The sequence below is a fragment of the Saccopteryx bilineata genome, chromosome 10, assembly GCF_036850765.1.
Source record: "Saccopteryx bilineata isolate mSacBil1 chromosome 10, mSacBil1_pri_phased_curated, whole genome shotgun sequence".
In the NCBI taxonomy this organism is placed as follows: Eukaryota; Metazoa; Chordata; class Mammalia; order Chiroptera; family Emballonuridae; genus Saccopteryx; species Saccopteryx bilineata.
The window spans coordinates 4,020,404-4,034,117 of NC_089499.1; the positions used below are offsets into that span (position 1 = coordinate 4,020,404).

Genomic DNA, 13,714 nt, shown 5'->3' on the forward strand with positions numbered 1-13,714 from the left:
GAAGATCTTTCCTCTCAGCGTTGCAGGTGTACAGCCCGGTGTTACTGACCGTGGTCGTTGTGCAGAACTGAGAGGCGGCCGCCCCTGTCTCCCCAGATCCTGATCCGGCTCAGCAAGCTGTGCGTGCAGGAGAGCGCATCCGTGCGCAAGAGCCGCAAGCAGCAACAGCGGCTGCTCAGGAACATGAGCGCGCACGCTGTGGTGCTGGAGCTGCTGCAGATCCCCTACGAGAAGGTCAGGCCCCAGCCGCCCCGCCCACCACCTGAGGCCCCGCCCCTACCGTCCATGGCCCCGCCCCTAACGCCTGCAGAACCACCCTGCCCCTGAGGCCCCGCCCCTAACGCCCATGGCCCTGCCCCTAATGTCTGCAGAACCACCTTGCCCCTGAGGCCCCGCCCTACCATCCATGGCTCCCCCCACCGCCCTCGGTCCCGCCCCCTGCTGCCTGCAGCCCCACCCCACCTGCCGGTGGCCCACCCCAGACAAGCCTTGGCCCCGCCCCTACCGCCTGTCAGCAGGGGTCCCAGCCCCAGCTGGTGATGGGTCCCTGAATCACATCCCTTCCTTTTGCCCAAGGCTGGTGGGAGGGAAGTGGGGAAGTTGCTGGCTGCCCTCCAGGTTGAGCAGGGCAGCGGTCAGGGCTCTCACACTGCCGGGACAGCCGGTGGTGGGCTTGGACTTGACCCTGGCCTCTGGCCGGGGGATGAGCGCTTTCTCCTGCTGACCACGCTCCATCCACACCGTGCAGCCTGACCTCAAGCCGTTTTTGGGTGTCCCCTCCCGCGCAGGCCGAGGACACCAAGATGCAGGAGATAATGCGGCTGGCCCACGAGTTTCTGCAGAACTTCTGTGCGGGAAACCAGCAGAACCAGGCTCTGCTGCACAAGCACATCAACCTGTTCCTCAACCCGGGGGTAAGCGCGAGACCCACGCGGGGGGCGGCACGCGGGCCCTGACGGGCAGCTGGCTCTGCTGTTGTGGCCGCTGGGACTCGGCAGCACAACACTCACTCAGGAAACATGTTGACCGACTGTCCGAGCACATAAATCGCCCTGCTCTGGGGCAGAGAAGGGAGGGCAGGAGGTGGAGGTTGGTAGGGACCAGGTGACGTATATTCCTCTGTTTCTTAATAACATTTCTCATCATGTCACATGTCAGGGCGGCGCTGATCCTCACACCGCAGCCCCATCCTTCCGCGTCATGCACACGCGCTGTGTTTATACAAACACAGAATAGTCTACCCGCCAAGTCACTTTGTAACACTTTGCCAAGTAGATGTTTGTAAAATATATTAATGCATATTTTGTAATTTTTAAAAAGAGACGGGGGCATACGTTTGCACACACACTCACTAGTACTGCTAGAGCTCTGCAGAATCAGGACCGCTGGACTGACGGGTCATGTTCCCTTTTCGTGGTGCTGAGAGAAAGAAAAGGCAAAAGACAGAGTGTAGAGCCCCCTACCTCACACCGAGCAGGATCTCGGTAGCCCAGTAACTCAGGGTAAAAAGTAGAAAATAAAGTTTCTAGAAGATATTATGCAGATATCTTCATGACTTGTGGAAAGTGAAGTTTTTTTATACAGTATGCTAAAAGCTCTAATCGTGAAAGGAAAATATTGATAAGTGGAGCTTCTTTAAAATTATTCATCCAATGACACAATGGAGAGTAGGCAGAGGCCACCAGCCAGGGCGTGGGAGACAGGGTTCGCAGTGCCTGTGTCTGGAAAAGAATTCATGTCCAGATTACATAACTCACTCAGAGAAGCCAATGAGGAAAGAACTCACAACCCACTTTTTAAAGTGGGCAAACACCTTTAAAACAAGACACACCATAGCAGAGGATATACACGTGGCTAATGACACGTGACCAGGTGTTAGTCGGCAGAATGAAGGAAGATAGGACTGAAATTGAAAAGACGGACGATCCTGAGTGTTAAAAGGGGTACAGATGAGCCATCCTATAGAGTGTGAGTTGTTAACATCTTTTGAAAGCTGTTTGGACATGTCTTCTAAAGCCAGGCATATTTAAACTCTGCACCCCAACAATTCTGCTCCCGGGTATCAGCCCAACAGAAATGTGCATGTTGAGTTGCACGTTGACCAGAAGACACCATACAAGCATGTCCAGTACAGCACTGGCCATAATATTTATAGTAAGAATAGTGTCACAACTTGGGAAACTGGACGCTTCCCCAAATGCCCATCGACCGTGGGCTCCTCATACACGGACATGTCCATGGCAGTGACAAAGAGCAAGCTACAGACACAGGCGACCGCATGAGTTGGAAAAGATTGCATAAAGGGCAGGAACAGGCAGAATGAATTGATGGTTGTAGAAGTCATCAGGGCAGTGAGATTGGGGGATGGGCCTCCTGTGTGGCCTATTCTGCATCTTCATCAGGGTGTCAGTGTTCCCTTGGTGACCCCTTCCACCGGACAGTAGTGATTTGTTTAGTCCTCTGGGTGTTTACACGCCTGGAAAGCTTACTAAGAAGGAGACAGCGCGGCGGTGAGAGCGGAGGACGCTTCTCTCTGTGATTTGGGCAGGCTCTTCTGTTCCCCCCATTGCACTCGGCCCGGCCCCTGACCCTGTGCCCTGTCTCCTGCCCCCCCCAGATCCTGGAGGCCGTGACGATGCAGCACATCTTCATGAACGACTTCCAGCTCTGCAGTGAGATCAACGAGAGGGTCGTCCAGCACTTTGTCCACTGCATCGAGACCCACGGCCGCAACGTCCAGTACATCAAGTTCCTGCAGACGATTGTCAAGGCCGAAGGGAAGTTCATCAAAAAGTGCCAGGACATGGTCATGGCTGAGGTGACCGCCGTCTCCTGCTATATACACGCCTTTCTCTGGGGTTCCATAGAAAGTCTAGGACTATTGCATCTGATTGGTAGGAACTGGCGCCCTCTCCTGGAGCCAGATGGAGATAGGAGCCAGTGTGCGTGTGTGTGCGCGCGCGCGTGGTCAGTCATGTGGTGAACTTAAGCTGCAGACGCAGCCAAGAGTCTAATCTGGTTTTTTACAGCAGTAAGTTTGTTCATTTTAAGGAAGCTTGGCTCAGATTTTCCTAACAAGTAAAAAAACCAAACAAACAAACAAACAAAAAGCCCCAGGAATAATAAACCAAAATACAGTGGTTGGAAATTAGATGTGGCTGGAACCCCATGAGCCAGAGTAGACTCCGTTCCTGTGGAATACGCAGCCTTTAATTACTCACCTGCTATTCACACTGATTGGCTAGCTAGAGAACGTGTTGCTCACTGATTCACGAGAAGAAGCTGGTTCACAGAACCAGGCCAGGTCCTGCCGCGTTCTCTGTGCCGAATCCGTGCCCTCTGCCACTCCTGTGACTCTGGCTGTCACATCCGCTCCGTTTATTCTGTCCACCTTTTTAAAACATGAAAACTCAGGTAAACCTACCTACCACGGGGCTTTATGATCCCATATGTACGTGTGAGTCCGGTGGAAGGTCATTTAGTGTAGGTAAGAGTCAGCTGTACCACTTCATGGCTCTGTGACTCCGGACGTGTGACTTGACTTCTCAGACCCTCAGCGTGCATCTCTGTCAGGCAAAGGTCTGGTGGTGCTCACATGAGGAGCTGATAGGCAAATTAAATGAGATATTGATGATAGTACTAGGTAACAGGTACTGCAAGCCCACCATGCTGTTGTACTGTTCTAGGAAATTTCTAGATGACCCTTTGTTTAACGTTTGCCATAGCACTGTGACTTAGGGATCGGGTTTGTCCTGGATGATGCAGACAAGAGTGAGGCACAGTGAGGTTAGGGGCTTCATCTACAGCCACAAGAATTGTTAAAACTGGCCCTTGTTGGTGGCTCAGGAGATAGAGCATCGGCTCAGTGTATGGATGTCCCGAGTTCGATTCTTGATCAGAGCACACAGAAGAAGCAACTATCTGCATCTCCCCCTCTCTCTCCCTCTTTTCTCCCTCTTTTCTCCCTCTTCCCCTCCCACAGCCTGTGGCTCAGTTGGTCTGAGCGGTGGCCTCAGGTGCTAAAAATAGCTCGGTACTCAAGCATCAGCCCCCAGATGGGGTTGCCAGGTGTATCCCAACCAGGGTGCATGTGGGAGTCTGCCTCATAATCTTCCCTCTTCTCACCTTAAAAAAAAAAAAAAAAAAAAAAAGAATTGTTAAACATGCAGTACCTGACTATTTAGTTAGGTTCAGACCTCTTTTCTCTAGCTTGTCAAATAAAAATATGACAATAGCCAACCCAACTATAGCCTTCTGGTGTGAATGAATCAAAATTGCACCTATTTTGTTGTTGTTGTTGTTGGATTTGCCAAAAATAGATTTTTTGGGTGTGCTTCAGAATTTTAGTAACTAGTTCACGTGTGCCGTGAGATGGGAAAGGCTGTCAGTGCTCTGAGCACTTGTCGTGGTGTCCGGCGTAGAGTTAGCGCTCGGAAAGGTGAGTCGTCGTTACGGGACTGCATCGGCCATATCTGGCCGTATTTACGTTGGCATCTGTACCCGCCCTTTGGCATTCTGTGCAGTGCTGAAGGTGTTTGATTCTTAAGGAGATTTCTAGAAAGCCACCGTGCTGGGTGACGGGTTGTGACGAGGATACCTTGGTTCTTTGAGGAGGGCTGAAAGGGAGGTGTGTCCTCGTGGGAAGTGGGTAATTTGTGGCCGTGACAAGGTGAGGCAGTCTCAGTGTCAGAGTCCAGAGGAAAAGTACACAAGGAAAGTGGAAACGTTTAGAAAAGAAAAGCCACAGCCTCGCTGTTAGGTCTGGAAATGCGAGTGTGAGCCGGGGTCCCCGTCTCCGTCTGGTACGTGAACACTGGCGCCCCGACTCTCTGCTCCCCGAACAGCCTTTTAGGACCCGAGCCAGCTCTGTGTCTGTGGGTTAAAATGCTGCCCTGGAGGGCTCTCCGCTGGTGATGGGAATGGGTGACAGTGAGATGGGTGTGGTCACCTGGGTGAGGCAGGTTTCGGGTGACAGTGAGATGGCTGGTTCGGGAGGGTCACTACCAGCAGGTCACCTTTCTCTGCGGATAGGCCTCTTCTTCCATGCCGTCCCCACCCCTGCAGCTCGTGACGTAAACCGCGCCCGTGCTTTTGCAGCTGGTGAACTCTGGGGAGGACGTCCTCGTGTTCTACAATGACAGAGCCTCCTTCCAGACTCTGATCCAGATGATGAGGTCGGAGCGGGACCGGATGGACGAGAACAGCCCGCTCATGTACCACATCCACCTGGTGGAGCTGCTGGCCGTGTGCACGGAGGGCAAGAACGTCTACACCGAGATCAAGTGCAACTCCCTGCTGCCTCTGGACGACATCGTCCGCGTGGTGACCCACGAGGACTGCATCCCCGAGGTGAGCGCGCCTCGGAGGGGTCCCCTTCCCGAGTCTCCACGTGGTGCTGGGGGCCTCGAGCTCATTGGGTTGTGAGGTTTCAGTTTACTGAGTCTCGAGTGTTGATTTTGTGCCAAAGAAACGTGGGGGTGTTTGTTTTTCCTTCTGCGTCCCATCTGTGAGGGGTGAAGACAGTGCAAGTGTTTCCATTCTAAGGGACCAACAGCCCAGCCCATGGGGCAACAAGGATTTGATCTGAATTAACTTCTCAGAAATGGGCTAGCCGTGGGTGGAGATAGATACGGCTCCTAGGGATGGATGGAAGTCCAGTCCTCCGAGTCTGTTCTTTAAAACAAACACCCGTATTGCAAAAACTCTCTGGCCCCAGAAAAAAAGAATTTGAGCCACAGATGTGCATCTCTCCAAGAGTGCGTTTGGAGGTGGAGCGCTGGGTCAGGGGCTGCCTCGTTCAGGTTTGGTTTGACTCTGCCAAGCGGGTTTCCTGCCGGGGCTGCAGCCCACGCCTCCCCCAGAGCCCCCTGCTCTAGAGCCCCGCCAACACAGTGCTGTGTCCTCAGCCCTGTTCTTTCTGTCCGGTGGGAGTGATGCCTCCTGGTGGGTCTAATTTCTGCGGCCTTCATTACTCAGTGACGTTCGACGTTCCTTTCAGAAGAGATCGGGTCGAGCACTTCGCCTTGTTACCCCTCGGAATGTCCCTCTCCCAGACACAGGTCGAGGGGTTCTGTGCTGGGATCCACGTTGCAAACAGTGTCCTGGCTCATGTCATTGAACTCCTTTACTGGTGTCTTGGCGTGAACAGAAATCCTTCATCTGATCAGGGTCAAACTGGGACTCCGTCTCTTCTGTAGTCAGGGTTTTTTCTAATGTCGTTCTTTGCCTTGAGCTCCTGAAATGTATTCTCTCCCAAAAGCTTTATGTTTTTTAAACTTGATAAAAATAGGAATTTTCAAAAATCGAGGGAATAACAGCCAGCAGGGGAAAACGGGATACCGTCGTGGTCCACCCCCACGGTTGAGATGAGGCGGCCGTCGATGCCCCGCACGCGGAGCTGGTGGTTCACCAAAGCCCGCTTCTCTCCCCCAGGTTAAAATTGCATACATTAACTTCCTGAACCACTGCTACGTGGACACGGAGGTGGAGATGAAGGAGATCTACACCAGCAACCACATGTGGAAGCTGTTTGAGAACTTCCTGGTGGACATCTGCAGGGTAAGGCGTCTCTGCGCCTGGGCCTCCTGTGTAGACAGAAGGAAAGCGGTCCCATCGTCTCGGCTCACTGAGTCGTGGCAGACGGAGTCGGCCGGCGCTCCTACTTTCTCACACATCTCGTTTCTACTGTTGACTCCCCTCTGAGGGTAGAGCTTACGTGTCAGCTTCAGGGAGGGTGGGTCACTTCTGGTTTTTCTTTCTTCCTGTGTGGATTAATTTGTGGATGATCACCTGGGACGTTAAAATACAAAGTTTATAAGGTTTCCTTATCCTCGACCATAACCTGTCTCTCCTTAGAGAGCCCCCTTTCTGAGCTTAAGTGGGAGGGCGTCGGCTCTCTCAGTTTGTTTTTTGTTTGTTTGTTTGTTTATGTGTTTTATTCAGTGAGAAGCAGGGAGGCAGAGACAGACTCCCACATTCTCCCCGACCGGGATCCACCTGGCAAGCCCCTACCAGGTGGTGATGTTCTGCCTAGCTGGGCCACAGCTCTGTTGCTCAGCAACCAAGCTATTTTAGCACCTGTGTCAGAGGCCATGGAGCCATCCTTGGCGCCCGGGGCCAATGTTGCTTGAACCATTTGAGCCATGGCAGCAGGAGGGGAAGAGAGTGAGAGAGAGAGATGGGGGAGAGAGAGAAGAAGATGATTGCTTCGCCTGTGTGCCCTGACCAGGAATCGAACCTGGGACTTCCACGCACCGGGCTGATGCTCTACTGCTGAGCCAACCACCCAGGGCCTCTGTTAGGTTTTGCATCGAATTTAATGTACCTTCAGAAGCCACAGACTACCAAGTAACAGGACTATGCAGGGATTTAATCTGCATTTCTCAGTGGTAGAATTGGGGGGGGGGAAGAGACAAGTATCATGGGTCTTCAGGGAGTAATTGTGAAGTGAGTCCCAGCTTTAGAAATGTGATGTCCAAAAGAGAAAAAAAAGGTACTTTGTAGAGTACCAGAATGCGGGTTTTTTTCTTCCCGACTGTTCAGTTACCAAGGGTGAGACGGAACCTACAGGAACCGATTTTCCCTTCTAACCAAGGTCGGTATTTAATGACACTCAGGTGCTGGTGATGCAGACAAGATGTATCCTCAGATTCCTCCCAGTCTCTTAAGCCCAGTCTGGTGGTTCTGGACTGGAACGGAGGGCCTCGATTTGTTTCTTTAAGTCGGGGCTCAGAAGTTTTTCTGTAAAGGGCCAGATGTTAACTACGCTTGGCTTGGTGGGCCATTTGGTCTCTGTCATTACTGCTCAGCTCGGCCCTGGTGAAAGTAGGCGTGGCCATGTGTTAACAAATGGGCTCGGTTGTATTTCAATAAAACTTTATTTACAAGAGCAGCCACTGGCCCTTCGCATGGCTGACTCTGCATGGAGTTCTTCAGAAATGCGGTAAAATCAGTACCTCACACCATCCTCTGAATGTGTCCACAGGGTGCTCAGTGTGACTCAGCTCATGGTAGTCAGTTAATAAAACTTGACTTTTTTTTTATTTGCTTCATAACTTTATTTTATTGTAAGCAATGTTATATCTCAAATCTCAGGGCTAATGAATTTGATAGCAAAATTTGACTTAAAAAAAAATGTGGTTTCACCTAACCAGGCGGTGGCACAGTGGATAGAGCATCAGACTGGGATGCGGAGGACCCAGGTTCGAAACCTCAAAGTCACCAGCTTGAGTGCATACTCATCTGGTTTAAGCAAGGCTCACCAGCTTGAGCCCAAGGTCGCTGGCTTGAGCAAGGGGTCACTTGGTCTGCTGGAGCCCCCCCAGTCAAGACACATATGAGAAAGCAATCAATGAACAACTAAGGAGCTGCAACAAAGAACTTGATGCTTCTCATCTCTCTCCCTTCCTGTCTATCCCTATCTGTCCCTCTTTCTCTCTCTCTCTCTCTGTCACACACACACATATATACACACACACTCACAAACGTTTCCTACCCTGGCCCAGTAGCACATCTGGTTACAGGGTCGTCCTGATACACCAAGGTTGTGGGTTCAATCCCTAGTCAGGGCACATACAGGAGGAGTCAACCAGTGAACGCATGAGTGTGTGGAACAGCAAATTGGTGTTTCTCTCTCTTTCTGTCTCTCTCTCTCTGCTGTTCCTCTCTCTCAAATCAATAAAAAAAAACATTTTTAAACCTGTTCTTCTAAATGTCTAATGTTATTCTAAGCAGGAAAATTAAGTGTAGTCCAAGGGAAGTCTGAAGTATCTTCCTGCCCCAGAGCTTGAGCGGCCAGACGTTCTGAGTCAGGTCCGGCTCCCAAGTACTGCCCGCTGGTTGGTCACGTTGCTGTTGACAGCAGGGATGGTGGGTTTGGAGAGACCACGCCCTCCGGGCCTCACTGACAGGTGTGATTCTCGTCCCTGTGTGGATTAGGATACTACCACGTGTGGATTAGGATACTGCCACTGTGTGGATTAGGATACCACCGTGTGGATTAGGATACTACCACTGTGTGGATTAGGATACCGCCACTGTGTAGATTAGGATACCACCGTGTGGATTAGGATACCACCACCGTGTGGATTAGGATACCACCACCGTGTGGATTAGGATACTACCACTGTGTGGATTAGGATACCACGGCCCAGAGCAGACAAGTGGCTTCCGTAGGAGTACGGTTACTTTCAGGGACAACCTGGGCAGCTGTAGAGAGCATCCCTCCTTCTGCCTTTGGGGGTTTGAGATCGCCACACGTGGGCAGGAATCTGGGGATGGTGGCCGGGTTTGCCGCACAGCAACATTACTGTTTTGTGATTCTCTTCGTGACTTGGGAGCTGGTCTGGCTCCTGTTTTCCGTGATCTTTTTTTTTTTTTTTTTTTATCATCATTGCTCTCTCTTCAGGGGACAGGTGTTGACCTGCGGGCCTTGACTCTTCGTTGAAGGCCGATCGGTGGGAACGGTCACAGGTCACCCTCGTCACAGTGTGCCCGCCGGTCTCGGCGCAGCGTCTAAAGCATGCCCTTGTCCCGCAGGCCTGTAACAACACGAGTGACAGGAAGCACGCGGACTCGATTCTGGAGAAGTACGTCACTGAGATCGTCATGAGCATCGTGACCACGTTCTTCAGTTCTCCCTTCTCGGACCAGAGCACGACATTGCAGGTGAGCAGCAGGGCGGGGGCAGGGCCAAGTGCTGCTGAGGGTGGGGTTGGGGGGCCGTTCTGGGAGCCCTGGGGTCCCCAGGTACCTGAGCGGGCTCCATGCAGATGGCTTCGTGGGCTTTTGTTTCCCCTTTCCCTCGTCCGTCCCTCCCTCTGATCTTAGAAAGAGACGCTCTTCTCCCTTACCTGCTACCATGTTACTCTCACTTTTTTAAAAAAACCCTGGCAGTCTCAGTTGTAACTTCGAGTGTGAGCCCAGAGCGCATCAGAAGGGGTGCAGGGCTGGAGTGAGATGCCGCGGGTCCCATGTGTGGGCCTGGTGGTGCTGGGGGTGCGCTGGGGCATCTCTGTGTGGCATTCCCTCTGCCCCAGCGGTTCCAGAGAGGAGCAGCAATGCTCTGCTTCACACACCAGCTGGTAACCAGACAAGGACCCTGTTCTCAAGCTTCGGTTCCAGCGCTCCTCCTGTGATTGGTTAGGTAGCGTGGAGCCTTTGCGCGGCCTCGCAGCGTGTCCGGCTTTCCCGCCTGGGCCGCGTCTGGAAGCCAGCCTATGGCCACCGCCCCCTCCCCCTCTCGCGCATGGGCTCGTGAGCCCGTGTTCAGTGTCGTCTCAGTGACGGTAGGCACGGCCGTCACCCACACACGCGTCCCGCACCCCCAATCTCTTGCAGACCCGCCAGCCAGTCTTTGTGCAGCTGCTGCAGGGCGTGTTCCGGGTCTATCACTGCAACTGGCTGGCGCCCGGCCAGAAGGCCTCCGTGGAGAGCTGCATCCGCGTGCTGTCCGACGTGGGTAAGACGGCCACTGGGTTCGGGTCCTTCCCCGGAGGAGAGCGGTGGCCTGACTGGGACACAGGCCGCGGTGCCTGGGGCCCTGGCTGTAGCTGCCCTGCCCGCCACCCCCCCCCACGGGCAGCACAGAGCCAGGCCTGGGACCCAGGTCTCCTTCTAAGCCGCAGCTCCCAAAATGAGCAGCCAGCCCGTCCCAAAGAAAGGAAGGCTTTAAAAGAACGAGATCCCACACTTAAATGTTAAATGTTAGGTCTCAGCAAGTTAGAGCGCACGGACGTGCGTGTTCCAGGCCCGGGGGGGTCCCTCGTGCGAGAAACTATTTGTGTCACCCGGTAAATAGACTTAGCCCCGTGGAGACTAGCTGTCCCGCGAGGCACACGTCCATTCCCCAGGACCGCTCCTTTCTCAGTGGTCGGTGGTCTCCACGCCCCCCTCCCCTCACGTAGGCCCCCTCCCCTCACGTAGCCCCCCTCCCTTCACGTAGCCCCCCTCCCTTCACGTAGGCCCCCTCCCCTCACGTAGCCCCCCTCCCCTCACGTAGCCTCCCTCCCCTCACGTAGCCCCCCTCCCCTCACGTAGCCCCCCTCCCCTCACGTAGCCCCCCTCCCTTCACGTACCCCCCTCCCCTCACGTAGCCCCCTCCCTTCACGTAGCCTCCCTCCCCTCACGTACCCCCCCTCCCTTCATGTAGCCCCCTCCCCTCACGTACCCCCCTCCCCTCACGTAGGCCCCCTCCCCTCACGTAGCCCCCCTCCCCTCACGTAGGCCCCCTCCCCTCACGTAGCCCCCCTCCCCTCACGTAGCCCCCTCCCCTCACATAGCCCCCCTCGTCGGCAGCTTTGGAAGGAAGTCATGGCAACGACGGCGACTTTCCCCCTGACTGCGTCACACTGTCCCCGCCCCTTCCCCCGTAGACATGACATGAAAGGGTGATCTTCCTGCATCAGTCGAGGAGAGTCGTGTCCCTGTGTTAGTCTGTTAGACCCCTGGGGAAGCCACCGAAGACTGAGCATTCGTAGCACGTCATCACGGCCCAGCGAGTCGGGCTTGTGGCCGCGTTCAGTCGCCCCTGTGTATTTCCGTGTCTCTCACGTGGTTGGGGGGCTGTCTTTCTGTTGTCGGTGTGGCACTGTCTCAACGGAGGGTAGGCTGCTGAAGGTGTGTGCGTGACCAGGCTCTGGGACGGAGCTCTGGGTGCCCCGGCACGCTGCCCACGAGTGACCGCACATCACACAGTCGCTGGTTAAAGTTTGGGCAGGTGACCGAGTCGACCCACTCAGCACTCTCTCTCGAGACAATGTTTTAGTGAAAGTCTTGGCCGTGCTGGGAACAGGCAAGGAGAGTGAGGGGCCCACCCGCCCGAAAGCCTGTTAACCCCCAGAAGTCAGCCTCTGCCCCTGGGGGGTTCCTCCTCCCGGCAAAATCACACCACAGTCGCTGGTTTTCCTGTTGAGCTTGAAAAGTGTAGCCAAGCACGTGGTTTCTAGATGATATGGGGGGACCCTAGGCAACCTGCCTTTTATTTTTAGATTATTTGTATCTTTCTGTCCAGTTTGCCACCTTCTGTATTAACTGTTAGAAATGTGTTGGCTGGCGGATGATTTCTTTCCTAAGTTGTCTTTTTCATTCGGATTGAAGCCGTTGCTTCTCAGGTTCCCCTTGCGGGGGCCGGAGCTATTTTCCCATCAGGCGCAGGCGACAGCGCACCTTCTTAGCGTCTGGGCTTCGCTGTCACAGAGCCCGCAGGACAGGAAGGGGGGTGTCTTTGTTTTTAGGAGGCTGGGAGACTTCCCACATGGAAAAAATGGATTAAGTCTCAGTTATTTTCCCTTTTTAAGTAAACTTTTTTTTTATTTGGGGGTAATTTTAGGTTTACAGGAAAGTTGCTAAGGATCACACAGAGAGTTCCCGTGGACTCTTACCCAGGTCCCCGCTGTCAGCATCTGACACACCTTGCAATCCCGGGCACGCAGCTCAGAACTCAGACACTGACGCTGGCCCTTGGCTGTGAACTGGACTCCAGACGCGAGTCAGTTCTCACCACTCTTTCCACGCACGTCCCTCTTCTGCCCCAGGGTCCCCTCCCGGCGGCCATGGTGCGTGGGCGTGGAGGTGGCATGCCTCCCCAGCCTCCTCTGCTCTGTGACCACTTCTCAGACTTCCCTTGTTTTTTATGACCTGGACAGTTGTGAGGACTCACAGTGTCCTGCAGATTGGCCCCCACTGTGGACTTGACCGATGTTTTTTCCTCTTGATTACACTGTAGTTTTCGTTTTCTTTAGAGGGGAAGAGAAGAACCCATGTGGAAAAAAATAGCTTGCATCCTTGTAGATGTCCTTTGATGTTATGTTTGGTTTCAAATCAGCGTTTTGTAGACTGGCGTGTAGGACACCCAACTTGAAAGAGAATATTTTGGAAAGACAGTTTATTGGCCAAACAGGTGCCCAGACTTGATAATTCTTACAATAGTGAACTCTCATCGGCGATAAGAAGGCTTTTGGTGACAAAACCCTTGAGCTTGCCCGAACTGCGTATCCTCAGAGCGCTTTGCCGTCGCTCAGAGCTGCCGCCCCCAGAACTCGCGTTGGGGAGCCTTACCCAGAGGCTGACGGGGTTCAGCCCAGCCCCTCTGTGTTCCCGCCCACTGTCACGCAAGCTGACATGTCCCGGATGTGGAGAATCTGCCTGGTGGGTGAAGGGGGTTGGTCTGTCTCCAGAGTGTCTCCTGCGACATCTGCAGGCTCACGGGTCCTCCTCTCCTTGTGCAGCCAAGAGCCGGGCCATCGCCATTCCTGTCGACCTGGACAGCCAGGTCAACAACCTCTTCCTCAAGTCCCACAACATCGTGCAGAAGACCGCCCTGAACTGGCGGCTGTCGGCCCGCAACGCAGCGCGCCGGGACTCCGTTCTGGCGGCTTCCAGGGACTACCGGAACATCATTGAGAGACTGCAGGTAATGCCCACTGCCGAGGGAAGTGAGCCCTCCCTGGCCCGAGGCAGGTCCCACGTGCAGCCGTGCTCCCTGGGTCCGAGAGAGTCTGGGATTGGCCGTAGGGAGAGGTCAGCGCGGTGAGCAGGTAGTCAGACGCCATAATGGGTGGAGGACCAGGAGGCCAGAGCAGAAGCTTTTGACTTAAGTCATGGTCTTCAAAGGTTATGGGTAGGTCTGCAGGTTTCTTTATGAAGAATGGGGACCGTGCTGTGGTCAGGAAGGGACATACGAGGGTCACAAGAGGACGCTTCAGTACAGGCATCA

The 13,714-nt window shown here is 53.9% G+C and overlaps 1 protein-coding gene across 1 annotated transcript in view; it reads left to right on the plus strand.

Moving 5' to 3' along the window:
- Nucleotides 1–13,714, plus strand: part of ITPR1 (inositol 1,4,5-trisphosphate receptor type 1) — a 295,645-nt gene that overhangs the window by 152,778 nt on the left and 129,153 nt on the right. The window contains exons 30-37 of the mRNA XM_066245616.1: nucleotides 97–234; nucleotides 789–914; nucleotides 2,618–2,818; nucleotides 5,098–5,349; nucleotides 6,433–6,558; nucleotides 9,538–9,666; nucleotides 10,339–10,459; nucleotides 13,227–13,411. Of these exons, the coding sequence (XP_066101713.1) occupies nucleotides 97–234; nucleotides 789–914; nucleotides 2,618–2,818; nucleotides 5,098–5,349; nucleotides 6,433–6,558; nucleotides 9,538–9,666; nucleotides 10,339–10,459; nucleotides 13,227–13,411 (1,278 nt within the window). The remainder of the gene's footprint in view (nucleotides 1–96; nucleotides 235–788; nucleotides 915–2,617; nucleotides 2,819–5,097; nucleotides 5,350–6,432; nucleotides 6,559–9,537; nucleotides 9,667–10,338; nucleotides 10,460–13,226; nucleotides 13,412–13,714) is intronic.